The sequence below is a fragment of the Gordionus sp. m RMFG-2023 genome, chromosome 5 (genome assembly GCF_954871325.1).
Source record: "Gordionus sp. m RMFG-2023 chromosome 5, tfGorSpeb1-WG-v2, whole genome shotgun sequence".
NCBI lineage: Eukaryota > Metazoa > Nematomorpha > Gordioida > Chordodea > Parachordodidae > Gordionus > Gordionus sp. m RMFG-2023.
The window spans coordinates 14,991,382-15,015,374 of record NC_088779.1 but is presented as its reverse complement, the minus strand read 5'-3'; the positions used below and the strand labels follow the sequence as shown (position 1 = coordinate 15,015,374).

Genomic DNA, 23,993 nt, shown 5'->3' with positions numbered 1-23,993 from the left:
ATCTGATTCTAATTGTATTTTTAAATTCAATTTTTCTAATAATTTATTCCAGCAACAAACAAAATTATTATAGCCCTTGGTTAGGCTTGGGGAATCTTTTCAAATTATTATTGCCTTGGACCTTGCTTGGAAATTTTTTTAATATTAAATATTAGGCATAGGTGATCAGTAATATTTTAACAAATAATATTGATATGGGCATCAAGTAAAAGCTTTAAATATATTTTGACACAAAAGTTTTAATGGGTTGGACCTGACCTGAAGAGGAAAGGGGGTTAAAAAGATAAAAATTGTATATTATTTTCAGATAACAAGTAACAACCTTCAGTGAAGTAATGAGAAAATTACCATTTCCCGCCATTTTTGACGGGCTATCTACTAGTTATTATAATAAGTATAAAATACCAATACCTTTCTGGAAAATCCTTCTTCCGCCTCGATTCTATTAGAATATTCCTCAATAGCATCAGTTCGATCTTGTTTTCTTGACCCATATTCTCTAATCTCATTTGCGTAATATGGATGTTTGAGCTTCTATATTTAACGGTATCAAAAAATATTAATTATATTATATTAAATTTGTATTTATAAAGAAAATTTAAATCACTAAATTTTAAAAATCATGATTTAAATTCATAATTACTTTGTTTTCTTTATATGTTAAGTAAATTAGTTTTTCAAAAGTAAAAATATTTTATAAATGTCAGAGCAAGTAGGCTGGATCTTGACAAAGCAAACCGTAAAATGGTATGAATTTAAAAATCTAGGCATTAACTTAAAAAAATGGCCCCAAAAAATATTTACAACCGGCCAATTTTAAAAAATATATTTAAATTATATTAATTACAAACGAGAATTTATATTACCCAACTTGTATATGAATGAATTCTAATCTTGGTATAAGATGGACTCGGACATATATTTTTATAAAACATATGTCAATTCAGCATAATCTTTATTGGGATTAGATTTTATAACAAAACTTTTATCGCAAAACCTTTAAAGCGAGTATAATACAAATCGCGAGGTCAATATTCAATAATTGCGAATAGTGTTGCGTAATCGGCTAAAAACTACGCCTAAACCTAATAAGGCTAAGCCTAAAAATCGGCTAAACCTAATTAGGTTAAGCCTAAAAATCGGCTAAGCTTAATTAAGCTAAGCCTAAAAATCGGCTAAGCCTAATTAGGTAAGCCTAAAAATCGGCTAAAACTAAAAATCGGCTAAGCCTAATTAGGTTAAGCCTAAAAATCGGCTAAGCCTATATAAATCTGCTAAAATTAAATTAGTCAAAATTCTGCATCGATGCTTAGTATTAATTATTATTTATTTATTTTAGTAAAATAATTTATTTTATTTATATTTAATGTAAATATTTTATTATTATCAACAAATAAACATGATATGATTTAATATTTTTTATTTATATTATTATATTTTGAAATGAAAATAAATTTATTTATTTGATGTTATTTTAATAAAAAAAATAATATGCTGCTATATTGTAAAATTGTAATATTCTTTTTAATATAATTTATTAGTGATTTTCACAATCTTCTTTATAAATACATCATTTATTGAGGAATTATATTGTAAATTTTATTAGATAAATAAACAATCTTTTAGGTGAAATCTTTTATAATTTTTTTATCATTTTTTTAAAATTATCTATTTTTTATTAAATGAGGTGGATTTTATGAAACTTTTTTGAAGAATTTATATGATCTTTTTAAGGATAATATTTTAATGTGACAATTGTCATAATCGTTATTTTTAAAGTTTTTTGAATTTTTTTGACGACAATATGTTAAAATAAGTATTAATAACATGTTTAAATAAAAATTTAGTGAAGATGTACCATAGAAAAGTGACAATTATCATAATCGTTATTTTATGAGTTTTTGGAATTTTTTTGAAGAAAATATGTTAAAATAAGTATTAAAAACATGTTTAAATAAAAATTTAGTGAAGATGTACCATAGAAAAGTGACAATTGTCGTAATCGTTATTTTATAAGTTTTTTGAATTTTTTTGAAGAAAATATGTTAAAATAAGTATTGATAACATGTTTAAATAAAATTTAGTGAAGATGTACCATAGAAAATTGACATTGTCATAATGGTTATTTTTAAAGTTTTTTTTTGACGAAAATATGTTAAAATAAGTATTAATAACATATGTAAATATAAATTTAGTGAAGACAATGAAAAGTGACAATTGTCATAATCGTTATTTTTAAAATTTTTTTGACGAAAATATGTTAAAATAAGTATTAATAACATGTGTAAATATAAATTTAGTGAAGATGTACCAATGAAAAGTGACAATTGTCATAATCGTTATTCTTAAAGTTTTTTGAATTTTTTTGACGAAAATATTTTAAAATAAGTATATATAACATGTTTAAATAAAAATTTAGTGAAGATGTACTCTAGATAAGTGACAATTGTCATAATCATTATTTTTTAAGTTTTTTGATTTTTGTTGACGAAAATATATTAAAATGAGTAATAATAACATGTTTAAATAAAAATTTAGTGAAGATGTACTATAAAAAAGTGACAATTGTCATAGTCGTTATTTTTAAAATTTCTTTGATGTAAATGGGTAAAAATATAGATTGTAAAATTAAAATTGCCTGAGTATATGCCATAGAAAAACATATGGTAATAATAGATTTTCCCCAAAAACAGGAGCAAATTGGCATTTTATTATATTTGTTCATCGGGTCAGAAATTAATATGCAAAATTTATATCATAATATCTAATCCTAAGTTAGAAATTATTATTTTATTACCAATTTTCACCAGACAATCTTGTTTAAAATTTGGGTAAACTTTTTTTTCTATTTTAAAATCAATATCGATGCAAGTTAACTATTTTCGTCAAAAAAAATCAAAAAACTTTAAAAATAACGATTATGACAATTGTCGCTTATCTAGAGTACATCTAACTAAATTTTTATTTAAACATGTTATCAATACTTATTTTAAAATATCTTTGTTAGTAAAATTCAAAAAACTTTAAAAATAACGATTATGACAATTGTCACTTTTCATTGGTACATCTTCACTAAATTTATATTTACACATGTTATTAATACTTATTTTAACATATTTTCGTCAAAAAAATTCAAAAAACTAAAAATAACGATTATGACAATTGTCACTTTTCTATGGTACATCTTCACTAAATTTTTATTTAAACATGTTTTTAATATTTATTTTAACATATTTTCTTCAAAAAAATTCAAAAAACTTTAAAAATAACAATTATGACAAATGTCACTTTTCATTGGTACATCTTCACTAAATTTATATTTACACATGTTATTAATACTTATTTTAACATATTTTCTTCAAAAAAATTCAAAAAACTTTAAAATTAACTATTATGACAAATGTCACTTTTCATTGGTACATCTTCACTAAATTTATATTTACACATATTATTAATACTTATTTTAACATATTTTCGTCAAAAAAATTCAAAAAACTTTAAAAATAGCGATTATGACAATTGTCAGTTTTCCTTGGTACATCTTCACTAAATTTATATTTACACATGTTATTAATACTTATTTTAACAAATTTTCGTCAAAAAAATTCAAAAAACTTTAAAATTAACCATTATGACAATTGTCACTTTTCATTGGTACATCTTCACTAAATTTATATTTACACATGTTATTAATACTTATTTTAACAAATTTTCGTCAAAAAAATTCAAAAAACTTTAAAATTAACCATTATGACAATTGTCACTTTTCATTGGTACATCTTCACTAAATTTATATTAACACATGTTATTAATACTTATTTTAACATATTTTCGTCAAAACAATTCAAAAAACTTTAAAAATAACGATTATGACAATTGTCACTTTTCTATGGTACATCTTTACTAAATTTATATTTACATGTTATTAATACTTATTTTAACAAATTTTCGTCAAAAAAATTCAAAAAACTTATAAAAGAACGATTATGACAATTGTCACATTAAAATACTATCCTTAAAAAGATCATATAAAATAAAATCAAAAAAGTTTCATAAAATCCACCTCATTTAATAATAAATAGATAATTTTAAAAAAATGATAAAAGATTTCACCTAAAAGATTGTTTATTTATCTAATAAAATTTACAATATAATTCCTCAATAAAAGATGTATTTACAAAGAAGATTGTGAAAATCACTAATAAATTATATTATAAAGAATATTACATTTTTACAATATAGCAGCATATTATTTTTTTTATTAAAGAAACATCAAATAAATAAATTTATTTTCATTTCAAAATATAATAATATAAATAAAAAATATTAAATCATATCATGTTTATTTGTTGATAATAATAAAATATTTACATTAAATATAAATAAAATAAATTATTTTACTAAAATAAATAAATAATAATTAATGTTAAGCATCGATGCAGAATTTTGACTAATTTATTTTAGCCCATTTTTAGGCTTAGCCAATTTTTAGGCTTAGCCCATTTTTAGGCTTAGCCAATTTTTAGGCTTAGCCGATTTTTAGGCTTAGCCTAATTAGGTTGAGCCGATTTTTAGGCTTAGCCTAATTAGGTTTAGCCGATTTTTAGGCTTAGCCTAATTAGGTTTAGCCGATTTTTAGGCTTAGCCTAATTAGGCTTAGCCGATTTTTAGGCTATACCTAATTAAACTTAGCCGATTTTTCCACCTAAGATCTCGGCTAAGCCGTTTTTAGTCGGCTAAAATTAGCCGATTACGCAACACTAATTGCGAATAATGACTAATTCTGAAGATATTTATTTCTATGATCATGTAAATTTGATAATACGTTTTTCAAAATAGGTATCAGAAATATTTTATGAAAATATTTAATTTCTTTTAACCATAATAAATTTATATAATGATTAATGAACTTAGAATTGGTTTATAAAAATTTTTTGTGCTATACTCATATGTTTTTCTTCAAAGTCTTATTTTATATAAATCTTGCACAAAGAACTCAGGGTGAAATTGATATTCGATTTGCTATAATATTTATTGTCTGATGAGTACTTAATATTTATAAATTCATCAATCAGTTTTGACATTCACTAACCAAAAACATAGTTATAAGCTAAATAAAAATAACATTACTCACTAGACTGTCTTTGTCTTGGCGATTTAAAAATAAATGACATCCAGGTGAAATAAAGGTTTTCCCCATATTTTTGAATCTTTTGATCTTTATGGAATAATTTTTTTATCCTTGATAGGAAACTGAATCTAATATTAAGAAGCGGCCTTAAGCAGGAAGTTTGCTGAACTTTGGCAAGCACTTCTGAAGTTTGAGCCAATATGTAATGCCTAATTACAATATGTAGGTTAGTCCTTCAATATTACCTTTTATCCTTTAATTACTCAGAATTAAAACTATATAAAGCAATTTTTACTGAATTCTTAAAAGATGATTTGGCTTGAAAATTTTAATTTTCTCAGAAAATATAATAACATGGCTCAGAAATTTTTAATATTTTTAGCATGAATTTTTTAGGTTTATTTAATTTTCTCAGAATTGAATTTCTCAGAAAATTTAATATATGGCTGAAAAACTTTTACTTTTTTTTTATTTTCAAGTCATAAACATGATTTTTTGTTTTAAAATTAATGAATACTATATGTCTTCTGGTTTATGTCATGGAGAGGTTGATTGGGGGGAGGGAACATTTTTCTAGAAAATATTTAAACGAAGTTATCAGAAGCCAATAAAATGTTTTTAAGTGCTATAATAATTACCCATCACTCAATCCAGGCCATTGGGTCTTTTGGAGAGATTTAAATTTTTATTTGCAAAAAATATACAAGTACATCAAATGAAAACTAATAAAAATATTTTCTGAATGCAGGTGAGGGGGGGGGCGGTATAAAAACCTACTTTGAAATAACGATAAGAGTATTAAATGAAAGCTAATTAAAAAATATATTTAATTCATATTTACAGTCACTTGGTTCTAAGTCTGGGAAGGAAGGGAAATGTAAAGTATTTATAACATATTTCCACATGGATATCAAATGCGAGCGGACTAGAATTTAATATTTTTAGGCTGGACTAGCTCTGACATCTTTATAACATTTACGGGCTGGACTCGGCGGACAAAAAAATTTCAAATTTTCTCGGATCAGGTTCGAATTCCTTCAAGAAACATCGAGCCGAACTAGGTGAAAAAAAAAATTGAGTTGGGGGACGATAAATAGGTCTGATGCAGGCCTCTAGTACACAATATTGACCAATATATAACGTGAAAAAAGGTAATTTAATTACGATGTAGGACCAGCGATGGCTGTAACCGATTACATGGAATTCGAGTGTCCTCAGATCACACTTTTTATCGCATAGTTCACAAAAATACTTTGGTTCACTAGTTTTATCCCCTTCGTAAAAATATTCCACAACGAACTGCAACCCTTTATACCAGCAATAAATATAATTAATAAATAATTTGAAAATAAATTATGACAAATTGATTTCCACTATTCGGAAAAATAATTAAAATATAACCAATTAAAGGCTTTTCAATCAAGATCAATTTAGCTTCAATATTCAATTCCATCTCTTTTTTAGGTTCCAATGTGAGTAAACATTTAGTAGCAGAGGACTTCTTATCAAGAGAGGAACCCTTTCTGTCGGGATAAATCGGAAAATCGATGCATGGTAGTTGTGCGGCCATGACTAAATTATCTTAAATATAATTAAAACAAGCATCATAAACTAAAATAATAGTGCTGTCAGGCTGCACTGACATTAGTCATTTATCCGATATCATTTAAAACCAGATCCGATTTTTAAAAATATATTAATGATTTAATAAACTATATTTCCCTGGCACACTCGTTTTTATAATTAAAAAAGTACACATTTTTGTTTATTTTTTATAATATTTTTATAAGGAAGAGATTCAAATAAAGATATAGTTTAAATTTGATTTTATATAATTTAAATAAAATATTGATGAATCACATGATCTTAATTATAGGATTAATTTAAATTTACGATTATATATTATTTGCAGTAAAGTTGAGATTAGGCCTATTCAAAAACGAATTCTAATCGAATGGTGCATTATTCGTATTCGATTCTTTGCTATTAGTATTGGATGAATAATAATTTCTACTATTTGTTTTCGATTTGAATTATTATATTAATCCGAATTATTCTAATAATTGTATTGACAAATTTTTTTATTACAAATTCAATTTCAAGCAGAAAAAATTATTATAATAATCTGATGATAATATGTAATCGAGTTATAAACAAAATTAAAATGTATATTATTAATTTAATTTATAATTATAAGTCAATTTTTAAGGCAAAGAGTTTTTCTTATATTTTCTTCTTTATATAACATGCGAATTTTTGACAACAAATTAGTTCCAACTGAGAAAAGCCTTTCACAAGCAGTTGATGTTCCTTATATAAATAGGTAATCTCTTGCCATTTTCGAGAGTATGGGGATCCGATATGCATTTGTCTACCATGACATTAACGGGTCAGTATCACTCTTTGCTCTTGCTCACTCAGATAAAAATTTATACAGTTGAATATAATTTTGTCTAAAAACGATGTCTAGACCGTTATATTGAATTTCAATCTTATTTGTTTGACAGTTATAATTATCCGCTTATAAAATAAAATCATATTTATTTAAATTGGGGGGGGGGTAAATTAAATACCTGTATAGCTGTTATAACTCTCTTTAAATTTGTCCGTTAACTTGGATATATCAATATCATAATAAGCATATCTACTTTAAGCCTGGGATCTATTGTGGTTATTGCATCATCAACAGTTAAATTATAATAGCCCAATAATTTATTATATGCTGCTTAAAAACCATTGTTAAAGGATTTATGGAAATCAGATTTTCCATTTTTAAGTGTTCAAGAATTAGAATATAATAAGGTATAACCAAATTATAAGTAGGATAATTCTCCACACAAACTATATTTTAGTTTCATATTAAGGCAATAGGATAGCTTTAATTATTATAAGATCCTCCCATTTATCCTATATGTTAACAAAGTATTATATTATTCCCTAACTAAAATTTTTAATTTATTCCACCTAATTTCACAATCAAATTTTGGTTTTAAAAAATTTAGGGGAGAGTATATTTTTTAATAATTACTTTTTTGGGAGAATTACGAATCAATCTAATAATGTTTTTCAGTTTTAAAATAGAAGGATCTAAAAAATTTAAAATTTCTTGTGAAATTAAATTAATTAAATGGGAAAAGCATCGAATTGCCCTATTTTTAATAATGAATATTTTAAAGAAAATATATAAATAAAGGTTTTATAGTTACATTATCCAAAGTTATAAGTAAAATTTTTATTCTCCAAATTAAAATTAATTTAACAAAGGCTTTAAATATATTTTTACCCGAATGTGCTCTATTTATTGGAGCAACATCCAAAATTATGTTATTTACATTAAAATTATCATTAATAAAATTCTGTTGACCCTAAAAAGGAACCTGTTTCCAAATGTCAGATGAAAAGTGAATCTGACTTTTATTTTTGGATATTATTTTCTTTACCAACTGTTCTTTTTCTGCAAATGTATTACACATATGAAATTTAAGAGTATTGGAGCATATTGATTTTACAGAACAATCAAGATCACTTAAAATCTTAAAAACATTTTGTATTGACAGTTTTAAAAGGTATATTATTATCTATAAATGATATTTTAATTACACCTTTAAAATAAAATCCAAAGTTTAAAATCAAAAAATAATATTAACATGCAATTTTTAATTAAATCATCGAATCGGATCAGTTTTTAAATAAAATCCTGTTTACATCTTTTAGTAAATTTTATTATTTATTATATGGCATAAAAAACTTTGACGAATTGAAATGAAACTACTTATTAACCAACTTCTAACATTAAACTTCTTCAACCTGGACCTACCCAATGGCATAGAAGCAGACGCATCCAAACGAGGATGCGCCTGAGTATTGCCAACATTTAGAGAAACACATGATAAATATTATAATCTAGGAGCTTCATGGTGGCCAATTGTCTTGCTATATAGATTTTACATACTAAAGTGAAACGACGTTTTATAAATTATACATAGGCCATTCCACGTCAAATCGATCACGATTTGGCCGACCCTTTTTAAAATTGTTAAAAATTTCTGGAATTATTTAGATAGGTAAAAGAGTGAGAAAGTCGTTTATTTTAGCTTGCTAGCACACCTGGTTCTCGAGATATAGGGGCTCAAAGGTACAAAAAAGAGCCACTTTGGAATCTGTAAAATTTTTTAGTAAAAAATTATAATATATCATTTTGTAGGTAAAAAAATTCTCTAATGGGCTAACAAACAATAATAAATATAGGCGCCATTATAGGCTTTTAACATCCGGTTTACCTAAATTTCTTTACTTGTATTTTTAAGCAAAATAGTGAGTTTGTTTTCGAATTTTTTTATTGTTTTTTATTTAGACATCTTTGCTAAATACATATACAATATCAAAACCTTGGCGACGCTATCGACTCCAAAAATTGATATAAAAAATAGATGGCGCTTTATGAAATTACGGATTATGGTTAAAATTTTGCTGCTAACTTATCAATAACCAGATATTTTCACTTTTTATACTAAAAAATTTTGATTTTCTTTTAAATATACTGATTAACTGAGGAGCAGAGTGAGCATATGCCCATTAGACACTAATAATGTAACAAATTTCCAATAATAAATATCTTTCATATAATTTTTTTAATTTTTAAGGTATGTACAATTTCATCGAATTTTTCATCATTTGATGAAGATAATGGTATAATTTTAGTCGTTAAAACTTTTTTTTACTCTAGATATTTTTTTCTTCGAATAATTCTATTCACATAAGCGTTTTCTTTTAATGAGAGATTCCCCATTTGATTGTAGGGATATATTAATGTTATCAATAGCCTCTTGATTAATTATATGAAGGGGAGAATCAATATCTACATTGTCATTTGAAGTATAAGGAATGTTTGCTAATTTTTGTCGCCATGAAGAGCATATTAACATATCTAAATTGAATGGTAAATTTTTTTGGGTCATCCAGGGTAAAATCTTTCTTAGATTCTCGCGATAATAAGCATGTCTCTGTAGATTAAATAGGTTGCAACATTTTAATATTTGGTACGTCCATCTGTGATATAGAATAAAATTTTAATTGATATACACCTATAATACATGTTTTTGCACTCTCTAAATCCAGATTGTTATTGGTAGACAGACGATAAAATTAATCTGAATGGACAGGTTAAAATTATTTCGCAGAAAGAGAGATCGTTTTAAATTTATTTTGTAAAATATAATCGAATATATGCCTAATAAAATATTCGTTTTTACTGCAGCTGTTATATATTATTGAGCTAATAAGTCATTCGCTCGCTATAGTAGCAAAGTATAGATCTAAAAAATATAAAACATTTTAAGGATAGTGTAGTGGGAGGGGGCAGAACTGGGAAATTTTATCACAATTCTTATAAACGTATTAATATTTTTATTTTCCTTAAGAATAATATTTTTTCTTCAATTTTTGGTAAAAATGTATATTTCTGTTGACATCGTATATATATTTATAAAAGGTGTCTAAATAAAAAGCAAAAAAAAAAATTTGAAAACAAACTCACTATTTTGCTTAAAAATACAGGTAAAGCAATTTAGGTAAACTGGATGTCAAAAGCCTACAATGGCGCCAATATTTATTATTCTTTGTTAGCCCATTAGAGAATTTTTTTACCTACAAAATAATACATTATAATTTTTTTTACTATAAAGAGTTTTTGAGATATAAGCATTTTAAAAATTATACAGATTCCAAAGTGGCTCTTTTTTGTACCTTTGAGCCCCTATATCTCGAGAACCAGGTGTGCTAGCGAGCTAAAATAAACGGCTTTCTCATTCTTTTACCTATCTAAATAATTCCAGAAATTTTTAACAATTTTAAAGGAAGTCGGCCGAAAAAGTGCCTTCTTTGATCGATTTGACATGGACCCACATACCGTTTTAATTTTATTAACATTTTAGCGTAATATTCGATGGCAAAAAGGAGGCAGGATGTAGTAGGTGTTAAATGTTTGAAAAATATGAAAGGAAAAATGGTGATTGATAGTAGGTTGTATTAAGAACACCTTGAAGATCTACATGGAGGGGCTTTTGAAAGAAGTGAATGAATGGAATATTAATGTTAGTTGTGAAAGGAAAGAAGGTCCAGAATGTATATTTGGGAAGGACGAAATTAAGATAGCAATGAAAAGATGAAAAAAGGGAAGGCAGCGGGTTTAACGAGAGTTATAAGATATAAAGGTTCTGATGACTTAGGAGTTGAAATAAATTTAGCAAATCAAATTGACACAGAAGGAGCTATTCGCGAGGATTGGCGAAGAAGTAAAATATTCCAGAATATAAGGGGAAAGGTGATTCTTTGGGGGTCTTATAGAGATATTAAACTCTTGGAACATGCAATGAAAGTATTTGAGAGGGTGTTAGAGAAGCGGATAAGGGAACAAAGCAAAGTTAATGAAATGTAGTTTGGTTTTACAACGGGGAAAAGCAAGACAGGTGCGATTTTTGTGGTGAGACAAATAAAGGAGAAGTATCTTGCAAAGGAAAATAAACTGTATTATGCATTTGTTAATTTGGAGAAGGCATTTGACAAAGCGCGAGGTTTACTAGATGAGCCTTAGAAAATCAGGTGTGGAGGAATGTTGGTTATGGCAGTAATGGCTCTGTATGTGGGAGCACAAACTGCAGTACGGACGGATGATGGAGAAAGTGAAAGTTTTGAAGTGAATGTAGGACTTCATCAGGGATCCGTGCTGAGTTCATTATTATAATGTATGTGGTGGCTCGAAAGATGCGTGAAGGACTTCCATGGTTATATGCAGATGACCTTGTATTAATGAACAGTGAGGAAGAATTGAGGGATAAAATTAGGATGAAAGATGGCTATGGAAGCAAAGAGCCTGAAAATGAATGTAGTAAAGACAAAGGTGATGATTGGTGGGGATAATCTGATGATGGAGGAATCACGGGCTTGTGGTATATGTGGGAAAGGAGTTGCTAGAAATTTAGCCCACGATGCCAAAAATGGGTGCATAAAAGATGTAGCGGGGAAAAGGGAAGACTAGCAATAATGAATTTGGTATGAAACGCGAAAAATTGAGGACAAAATAATATTTAGCCCATTACAGATTTTTTAAATTTAATTTAAATAGATGTATTTACTTCCTTAGCATCTATTAATGTCAATTTCAAATTTACTTTAAATATTTTCTAAGAGATATAAGCGAGATTCACAATTTTTCGCTGTTTTGTTTTTTGCTATATCGTGCTCTTACGGTTAACCCTGGGAAAATGGAAAAGTTTTGCTATTTAGGTGATATGCTAAACGAATGAAAGCAGCCCATAAAAAGTCAAATTGGAAAGAACAGAGATGAGGATGATTAGATAGATGTGTGGGACATCTCTGAGAGGGAGTAATTAGCAAGGAATTGCGAGCAAGAATGGGAATAGAAGTGATTGGAGTGGTAATGCGAAGAAATAAACTAAGATGGTTTGGGTATGTGGAATGTAAAACAAAAGATGATAGTAGTAGGAGGATGAAAACCTAGAGCAAGGCCCAAGATGCCGTGAATTAAGATGATAGCGGCGGATATGAGAAAAATGAATCCTACAGATATTGAAGCTCAGGACCGTCAAAAATGGAAAAGAAAAATCAAAGGAGAAACTGGCCAACCTAGTTAAACCTGATAATAGCTATTGTCATATATTCTCAGCACTTAATTAAATTTATTTGAATTCAAATATCTTTTAATTATTTGCTTATCGAATATTCAAGAATTTACCACAAAAACATAGTAATTAGATAAATCTGAACGTTTTAATAACAAACTTCCAACGTTAATCTTCAAAAAAATTTTAACTTCCCAAATAAATAATTAAGGCTAAAAATTTTAAATATCTAATTATTTTAAAACTGCCTTTTTAGTTTAAATACTGCCCAATTCACTATAAATCTTAAAAATTAATTATTAACCAATTAAAAATTTAAAATACCAACCAAATGTTTTTTTCTGCCCATTTTGATTAATTTTACTGCCCATTTCTTATTAAAAATCGGCCCAAATAAATTATCTTTAATTTTAAATATAACATAAATAAAGAATTTATTCATTCGCAATTAAAAGAATTTATTTAATATATATCATATTTTTGGATAATATATAAAATTTTCTAGAATACCAACCTCCCCTCCACTCCTGCCAAATTTTTAAGAAATATACTAATGATTACGAAATATTATATTTAAATAAAATTTTAATTTTGTTCTGGGGGATCTTTTTAGTTAAAAAAAATAATTCATCATAATAATCTAAAAAAAATTATATATTTAAAATAATCATAAATATACTTTCTTTGGTTTTCTTCATTTTCTAAAAAAAAATATTAAATTATTAATTATTAATAATCATCAATATTTGATTTTAAAAAAAAATGATTTAAATAATTTAACTTTAAAATGTTTAGAGCCTTTAGTGTGTGCTTCGAAACTTTGAGTCCCATTCATCCTTACATTGCATAACTATAGGGATAAAAAACCAAATAAATTGCAAATGGTATAAATAAATATATGGATCAAAGATATTAATATTATTTATTTCTTAGGTCCGGATTTTAAAAAAATCCCATTTTTACGCTGTCCCAGCTTTAAAAAGATTAAATTTTGATTTCTGGTTTTTTTAATTTTTAGCTTGGCCTATTTTTTTAAAATCTCCTTTTTTGAGGCGAGATCCGGATTGAGCTTTTAAAATTTTAATATTTTAAATTGCAACATTTTGTACTCTAAGGAAAATTGAAAATATACAAAGGTGAATGAATTTTAAATTATTCATCGTGGCGCTGTGTAACTTTTTTAAATTCCAAGCTCGTTTAAGTGTGTAACTTTTTAAGCTTGGGTCAGCTTAAATTTTTAATCATAGCAATTTCCGGCTCTAGACCTGCTGGTTCTTAAAATAATATATACTAAAATCTAGAGGCTAAATATCAAGTGTTTAACGCCACAATGATTAATATTTTGTTGATTCGATATTTATCATGACTAAAACTGCTCTAAATACGATATTTACATAAACCTATAATTTTATCCAAAATTTCATCCTTATATTATCATTTTGTGTGGGTACTGTAAAAGTTTGAATATTACACTGTTCATAAGAATTTCAGCTCTTAGATCAGATATTATTTTATATTATAAAAAAATTTCAGCGTATTTTTTTCTTTAATAATTCATTATAAATATTAACATAATCATATATGAGAAATATCGTCGACTTTTATCTTGGTTCAATTAAAATAGTTGGTTATTAAATAGGGTAGGTTTTTTATAAGTATCTGCTATTAATCGTCTATTGTATTTATTTGATAATTTACGTTTGAGTTTTTATTTCTTTGGATCTTGTTTTATCATCTTACTTTAACTTGTAACACTTTGAATAATTTTTTGTGGTCCCACCTCTTGAAATAAGTAAATAGCTTATATTTCGTAAATCTCAAATAATGGGCATTTTATTTTAATTTTTGACTAAAATTTTAAAATTATTTTATAAAATTTAAGAATATAGTTTTTTATAAAACTTAGACAAGAATCGATAAAAAAGAGCCATTTCATGAGCTTTTTTAAATCGAATGACACTTTTCATGATTATAATATATGGTGTGTGGACCTATGCAATTTAATTTTCTAACTTCCAACACAGTTAGTTCCAGAGATATGGCAGGTCTATGCTAAAATGGTGTCCTTACTAATTCGGAAAAATGGATAAAAATAAAGATTACTCAGAAATATCAATCATTAGATAGCCCTTGAATCCCTTTCTTAAAAATAAATCTCAGGTGTTTTTCATTCCAGGGAAAAGTAAAAGTGCCATTGATCTCCATTTTTTGTGGTTTTCAAACCGTCTGTGGTGTAGGCGTATAATTACACGGTGTTGCTGTTTGGAGATTAATAATTCTTATAATGTTATTGACAGAGGTAATAATTTATCTTCATTAGGTTGAAAAATAAAGGATGAAGAGCAGTGACGTAGCAAAAATATATCCATAAGAGGGGGGTTGGAAAAAATTTTGGGCTTCGCCCCATACTTCGTTTTACCTGGTTTTCGGCCAGGTCCCTCCTATAAAAAATATATGTTCTCGTGATCTTTATATCATCTCTGTTAAAGTTGACTCCAATTGGAATTATTGATTCTAAAATATATCAATGTTTTGTGCTTTGTTGGTGTCTGGCTTTAACCAGTATAGTAGCCAGCATAAATGAAAAAATTATTGATAAAAAAAAGTTGGACAACCTTACGATTAAAAGAAGATTTAAAGCATTATTCTGAAAATTTTAACAATGTTTAGTACTCATTTATAAATTAATTAAATCTAATTGGTAGAAAGTTTTGGCATTTAGGGAAAATATAAAAAAAACTACAATATATTAAATACAATACGATATTAATTATTTCTCTCATATCTCTTTGCATCTATCGTAAACCACTCTCCATGACATCTTTGAATCTTTTGCCCTAAATTTGAACATACCATCATCTCCTTGACGCTATTATATTAGAAGTATACTTTTTGTATTGTCTTGAAAATATTGATATTGAAAAAGGCGTATTCACTCTAAAACTCCCTATTGACGAAACGATCCTTATTGAAAAATTTAGACTTTTATACCCAGACAGGTCAATTATATCAAGTTTAATTGAATTCATTGCGGCTGCCCAAGATAAAAACGAAATGCACCGCATTTGGGTAAGCCGCATGTGTGTATTAAGTAAAAAATGTAAGTTCCCTGATTATGGTAAAGTAATAGAAAAAGTAAAAATATCATCTTTAATAAAAATTCAGGCAAAATATTTCTCTTAAAGAAAATATGATAAACGGAGTCTTTAGCATTGGATATGAAATAGAAGAGGCAGAGTTAAAGGGGGATATAATTGTTAAGATAGAAAATATATTTTTAAATGAAAATATAGAAGTTAAATCATAATCGATAAAACATCAGGGTGGGCAGAAAAGTAAAAAGATGGAAGCAGATAGACAATTGGTTAGATACGAGGATAACAATAGAAGACAATGGCATTAAGATGCAATGACAACCAAAGAAATTATTTAAAGGGAAATAATTATAAGGCTAGATATTAGAGATCTGCAAAGTTAGGCCCGGCCCGTACCCGGCCCGAACGGGAATTTTTCTAAATATATCTAAATTTATCAATTTTATATTGAATTTTTTATGTAAATTAAAAATATTTGGTTTTATTTATTGAAACTAAACGACATATAACAAATGTCTTTTATTTTGAGTAATTATAAAGATTAATTTCTATGTTTAAATAAATTCGGGCCGGGCCGGCAAAACTTTTTTAAAAAATTTCGGGCAGGGCTTGAAAAATTAGGCCCGATGCAGATCAAAACTACATTCAAATTTTGTGTATCCATTTCTAATTAAATATGGATTGATATTTAAATGCCAATATTAAGAAAACGCACTACAGCTTAAATATAAAAAAACATGTAAGTCGAATTTATAAAAGATTTAAATAAATTTATAGTTTTTTATATATAAATTAGTAAATTATGTGAGGAACTGTGCTTTGTAAACTTGGAAGAAAAGGTAAATATTTGTTTCTTTAACTGACACAGGCTGGAATAAAAAGCCGCTCCTCCTTCAAGAGCAAACTATATGTTTATTTTTTGATATATATTTATTTTATTTTAAAAAAAATAATTTATATTTTTAACACATCGCTCTATAATTATTTTTATCGATAAAAAATTAAAAATTAAATAACTAAAAAAATAATGGCTAAACTAACCTAATTTTTTTTGATATATATTTATATTGATTTAATAAACATATATACAAATTTTTAGAAAAATTTAAGCTTAGCATATACTAAACTATTTTTTCCTTTACCGGAAATGAAAAAGACCCGAGATATTTTTTAAAAAAATTGATTATTTTTTAAAAAAAGGATTCAAGGGCTAACTAATGATACCAAATATAGGACTTTGTCATTAGTTATCTTTATTTTTATCGGTTTTCCCAAAGGACGCCATCATTCCAACTTTGACAATCATATCTCCGGAACTAATTAGAACTAAAAAATTAAATTGCATAGATCTTCACAACATATGTAATCATCATGCAAAGTTTTATTCAATTTAAAAGACATGTGGAATGTATATATACTATACCGATTATCCCATTATACACTAAGATTGTTTAATAATAAGTATTATATATTTCATATATATCCAATTGATCCCAAAATTGATATATTTATAATTAAATTATATAAATGTTTTTATTTCTTTATTCATAGTAGGTGACTATTGGCGCTGATTCAACCAATATTAACATCGGAGCTTTAGTTTAAATTTAATAGACAATGTAAAATTCCCGGGAATTTTAAGCTCATAATTCAGGCCTCGAAAATTTTAGGGAAACTTTATTGTCCCAAATCGGTCAAAAATAAATTAAATTTGACAAATTATTCTAAACCTAAAATTATATTTATTTCCAATAATTTAGATACAACTAAATCTAAAAATATTAAATTACTCTAATAAATGTTGAAGTGAAATTTTAAATTTGATATTCTTTCCCATTTTTTAGATCTATAAAATTAATATTTTAAAAAAAGATGGCACAAGTATCGGGGGTAAATGGCAAGTGGAAAGTTATGAAGAAAGTCTTGGTGAAGACAATTGAGGAGGTATGTGGATGGACAAAAGGGCCGCCTAGACATAAGGAGACATGCTGGGAATCCGAAAGTAGCGAAGTGGGCGAGACACGGAAATGTTTCAAAGAATGGTATAATAGTAAAGAAAATAGTGATACGATATTTACAATGTGGCGAATGCCAAGAAATTAATAGCGGAATCGTAAGAAGAACAAAGGCAGGAGTTTGCTTAAGAAATGGAATGCGCGGAAGTAATAGGATATGTAGTCCGGATGGCAAATCTGATGGCAAAATGGAAGCCGAATATGGTAGTTGTTAAATGTTTGAAAAATATGGAAGGAAAAATGGTGATTGATAGTGGTATTTCACATGGAAGATCTACATGGAAGGACTTTTGATGAAAAGAATGATTGAATAACGATTAAATTCGGCAAGAACGAATTAAGAGAGCAAAGATGAAAAAAGGGAAGGCAGCGAATTCAACGAGAGTGATATCAGAAATGTTTAAAGGTTCTAATGACTTAGGAATTGAATGGTTAATGAATTTAGCCAGTCTAATTGTCATAGAAGAAGCTATTCCCGAGGATTGGTGAAGAATTATAATTATAGAAGTATACAAGGGGAAAGGTATCTTGGAACATGCAATGAAAGTATTTGAAAGGGTATTAGAGAAGCGGATAAGGGAACAAACGAAATTTAATGTAATGCAGTTTGGTTTTACACCAGGGAAAGCACGACAGATGCAATTTTTGTGGTGAGACAAATACAGAAGAAGTATCTTGTAAAGGAAAAATAACTGTATTATGCATTTATTGATTTGGAGACGATAGAGTACCATGCGAGGTTACTAGATGGGCCTTGAAAAAATCAGGTGTGAAAGAATGGTTGGTTATGGCAGTGATGGCAATGTATTTGGGAGCACAAACTGCGGTAGGGACGGACGATGGAGATAATGAAAGCTTTGAAGTGAAGGTAGGACTTCATCAGGGATCCGTGTTAGACCATTAGTAATGGATGTGGTAGCTCGAGATATGCGTGAAGTCCATGGGATATTATATTAAGATTAAGATGACCTTGTATAATGGTAAACAGTGAGGAAGAATTGGAAAATGAAATTAGTATATGAAAGATGACTATAGAAACAAAGGGTCTGAAAATGAAAGCAGTAAAGACAAAGGTGTTGATTGGTGGGGAAAATCTGAAGGCGAAGGAATCCAGCAACTGGCGTTGTGGTGTATGTGGAGGAGTTGCTAGAAATTCAATCCAATGCACCAGGTGCCAGAAAGGTTGTATAAAATATGTAGCGGGAAAAGGGGAAGTCTGATGTTAGCAAGAATGACCTTTAGTTGTAGAAGGTAAATAAAAGGGGTGCATAATACTGATAACGTAGATAGTGGTTTGGATATTGGCAATGAGTTAACTCAGGGAAAAGTGAAAATGTTTTGTTTGGGTGATATGCTAAACGCAGATGATGGTGTAGATTCTGCTGTTGTTTCAAGGGTCAGACAAGCATGTAAAAAATTCAGAGATGTGGTCTATTCCAAATAATAGTCTCTCTGCAGTTAAAGGGGAAAGTTTATGTAAGATGTGAGATGAGTTTAGTTTATGGTAGCGAAACATGGGCAATGAAAGCGGCCCACGAAGCCAAATTTGAAAGAAGAGAGAGAAGATTAGATGGATGTGTAGGGTAAGTGATAATATAAAAAAATAGAATAAGATGGTTTGGGTATGTGGAACGTAAGATAAAGGACGACTTGGTAAATAGATGAGGATCAAGACCTAGAGGAAGACCCAAGATGACGTGGATAAAGGTGATAACGGCGGATATAAGAAAATGAATCATGCGAATATTGATGCTCAGGACCGTCATAAATAGAAAAGAAAAATCAGAGGGAAAACTAGCCAACCTGGAAATCGTCATTAAACGGAAAAAACAATATTTTGATCGATATTTTTAATAAATATTGAACAACACAATTTATTTAAATCAGAGTTTGAAAAAAATCTTCAAAATTTTTGAGCAAAAATCCTTCAAGATTTTTTTAGAAAAAAGATATCACAATTTTTTTTAAAAAACTCAAAAATGTTGAGATTTTTTTTAAACTGTCTTAAATTCATTATTGCTGTTTAAAAATGAATGGAGATTTCTTAAAAAAAATTTATAATAAAATATGCATTTTTTTTATTTGCTTCCCCAATGCATTTTTTTTTAAACATAATCTTTTTATTTATTAAAAAAGAAGCAATTTTATATTTGGTTATTTTGAGGTAAAAAATTTTATCTGTTTTTTCTTTTATGAATTTTTTAAAACAATTTGTTTTCCGAATGGTAAAAAAAAAGTTGTAATCATTTTTAATGAAATATAAATATAAATTTTATTCTATTTAAGAATATTTTTAAAAAAAATGACAAGGGAAGCAATATTTACCTAACGTCGTTACTATAAAATTTAATAAAAATTGCAAATTTTCTGAAACTATAATAAAATTTATAACTAAACATTCAATGTTCCAAAATCTACTTCTATATTTTTTATTTTAAAAACATCGATATACCTTTAGAGATTTACTTTCAAAGTCTGTTTAGTTAAGATTTTAAATATGATAATATTATCTCGCTTTAAATGACTGAAAATAAATATGAATAATTATTTCTAGTCTTCTAACGTATATTGAAGCTATTCTTACAAATGTAATTGAATAATTTGAAGGAAGGTTCAAGAAACGTTTCTTAAATTCCTGGCCCTTACATTAGTAAATAATAAATATAGTTACGATTTATACCCCTCAATATTATGACTATACACAATTAATTACCTGGCAATAAAATTCGTTTTTGCCCAGATCCTTAGCCAATTCAGGAATAGCACTTGACATTTTATTGGAGATTGGGTTAAAGGAGTCTCCACCCCCGTTTTCATGATGCTCATATAAATCGCCATAGTATTTTTGAATTCTCAAAACATTTTTGGGCTTTTTTTTATCTTCATTTAATTTTTGCTTCTGGTGCTTTTTGGATATAAAATCAGAGGGTAAGTCATTGCCCATATCTATGTTTTTTAATTAATAGTAGTATTGATAATGTAGGTCAAGTATCAATTCATTGAAATCTTTCATTAAGTGACAAGAATAAGAACAATAAATCTAAATAAGGAAATATTAGTGGTTCGCAATAACAAGTTAAGCAAACAATATAACAATAAAGGACGAAAACACATCTTTAAAATAAAGGCTAAAATTAAATATCGAGGTATGGCGCCTCAAAATATATATGTAAAAAAATACTCTTTATTTTATAAAAAAATTACATACTCTCATAACTTTCTCTGGTTAATTGGTTCAAAATGACATTCTTTTTTTCTTTTTCTTCGTCTAAATTCTAATTAATAAAATTGAATAATATATTAAAAAGTTAATTAACCATTGATAGTTAACTTATAAAACCTTTTTATTAATGTATTATAATGAAATAATAAATTACAAATGTTTCATCACGTAATTTTGCAATAATGTCCAATTTTTGGAGCTCTTTATCGGTTTTAACATGAACTTCCTTTTAAAAGATAATTAAATAGTAATAATAAAACATTCATCATTAAAACATTAAAAATTTTCTTTTTAACAAATGAATAAAAAAAATTCTTATTATGTCTAACAGAATTCTTAAATATCTAGACATATGCTCTAGCTATATATATATATAATATTATTTGCGGTAAAAATTAAATCCTATATTTTGTATTGAATTTATAGAAATTCTCTTGGAGTTCCCCTTTTTAAATTAAAACAAGGCAAATTTTATATTACAAATGATGACTAAAAAATCCCAGAAAAAAATCTAAAGATTAAATGTTTTATTTTCAACATCCCTTAGATGATGTGGATAAAGATACAAATTTGACACCCATCGAACTTAAATTTTTTTAAAATAATTGTAAGATTTTATTATATTTGAAGAATTTCCTTATAAAAATTTTAATATAAAGTATAGAACAAGTGTGGCTAAAATGTGTTTAAAACAGCTTATTTCATTGATAAAATTTTGAGAATATTTTATTATTAAAACTAAAAGCTAACGATAATATCTTATAATCATTTTGATATATATTTTCTATATAAATAAAATATCAAAATTAATAAATAATGTCTTATGTTCACTTCAAAATTTGAGTTTTTCTTAAGATGTATCAAACATTTTTATTAAATTTAGGAGTATCGTCGCTATGGGATACCCTATAATTAATTTTCAATGATTTTTTTCTTTTCTTTTTATTCTTTTTTAAAAAGCAAAAAAAATAATCATTACACTTTTAAATGTAATTATTAATCAATCAGTTTTTTCGAAAATTATTTTATAAAAATAATAGTTTATAAAAAAATGCAAAAAAGGGAATCCCGGGAAAAAAACCGTCGGAAAAAACCCCCAGAAAAAAAAACCCCAGATTTTTCATATTTACAGAATTTACTTAAGACCTAATAATATAGGTATATTTTTATTTGGATTGTAATGGATATACTCATATTGATAATGTATAGATAAATTAGTCTTTTAAAAAAATATATTATAAAAATTTAATATAATATATTAATAAGCTAAATTTATTTAGGCCCTAATTCATTATTTAAAGATTACTCATATACCCTTACATAAAAAAATGCTTAAACAAGATTGAAGTTTAAATTGGTACTGGGAAAAAATACTCCAGTAAAATAACCCATATATTTCTTATTATCGGAAAGATTATTTGCTATAGTAATAATTAAAATATCCATCCTTAATTAAGATATTAAGTATACTAAATTTGACAAAATTTTGTAATAATATTTTATTGATAAATCATGATTATGTATATATAAATTTAATAATTTAGAATAATAATTTAGAATAATAATTATAATGATGGACATCGAATATTGAAGGAAATCGCTCTTATAAAATCTGGAAGGCTTCCCCCATCACGGTATTCCTCGCAAAGTTTCTTTAACCGAATCTGGGAATTATAACTGCGATTTTTTCGGTGTCCAACTATCTACACGCCATCGTTCAAGCTTGGTTTCATCGGTAGCCACCTCGCATTCCATTTTTTTAATAAATACCCAGATTGATAGGTTTTTATTCCCAACCAGATTAGAAAAACGATGATGATCCCAACCTTAGCATTGATTTGTGCGTTCTTCGTCGGATAATGCTCTGATTCACGATACATCTGAAGGAAATCGAGGCTCAATTCGACATGTTTGAAATTGAGAATTGCTTTTTGTGACAAATTCTATAAATATGGGAAAAAAAATCCGGAGGTTTTTTTCCCTGGGGTTTTATTATCCGGAGGGTTTTTTCCCGAGGGTTTTTTAGGGGTATTTTTCCGGGTTTTTTTTCTATTACCATTAATCAATCAGTTCTTTCGAAATTAATACTGTTAAAAGAAATTATTTATAAAAATACGAGTACATAAAAAAATGCAAAAGGTAACTATTTTTTAAAAAATACATAGCAGATGTTAAAGTATCAAGATACAAAAATGTAGTATCTGTATCTAGAACTATTTAAGAGATATCTGTATATATTTTTAGATACATTTTGATTAAATTCTATTTTATGTTTTTTATATATAGTATTTGAATTAAATTTAATATTGTGTCCGAGTTTATTTACATAAACCAGATAAATTTTATATTGCATTATTTTATTTATATTAATTTAAAAAATATATATGATAATTTTTAGATCAGTATTTCTAGACAATCTCTGAAGAGAAATTAAAAAATCTAAGAATAAATTTAAATAGATATATTTGACGCTCATCAAATTTTGAATAATTTTTTTAAACCTGTGGGATTTTAATATATTTAATGATTATACCAGTAAAAAGTTGTTAGCTCCGGTAGAAAGAGTTTGGTATGGGTAAAAATATCCTTAGAGATAAACTAATGGTGCAATATTGATAAAAATTTGTCATTATTTTAACCACCTAACCCTAACCCTATATGAATATAGATGTGATATCAGCTCAATAAATTTTTAGCTCACTTTGAAATTTGAATTTTAACAATAGAACCTTAGATTAAGCCAAAAAATTGATCTGTTCTAAATACGTTTTTAGACGATATATCTATATCAATTTGAAAGATTTCTTTAACAACTCTGCATAGTTTATTTATTTATTTTTATTGCATATATAATTAAATTTTTTATATTCTCTTTTTTATAATAATAAA

General features: G+C 26.7%; 1 protein-coding gene across 4 annotated transcripts in view; it reads right to left on the bottom strand.

The window, feature by feature from the left end:
- LOC135930565 (uncharacterized) overlaps positions 1-23,993 on the bottom strand; it is a 67,062-nt gene that overhangs the window by 36,952 nt on the left and 6,117 nt on the right. For all 4 annotated transcript variants that reach the window (XM_065467387.1, XM_065467386.1, XM_065467388.1 and 1 more), the window contains exons 4-11: positions 21,259-21,330; positions 21,090-21,156; positions 20,595-20,827; positions 13,553-13,621; positions 13,451-13,472; positions 6,533-6,712; positions 6,296-6,438; positions 412-534 (exon numbers count right to left, since the gene is read on the bottom strand). In XM_065467387.1, the coding sequence (XP_065323459.1) occupies positions 412-534; positions 6,296-6,438; positions 6,533-6,712; positions 13,451-13,472; positions 13,553-13,621; positions 20,595-20,827; positions 21,090-21,156; positions 21,259-21,330 (909 nt within the window). The remainder of the gene's footprint in view (positions 1-411; positions 535-6,295; positions 6,439-6,532; positions 6,713-13,450; positions 13,473-13,552; positions 13,622-20,594; positions 20,828-21,089; positions 21,157-21,258; positions 21,331-23,993) is intronic.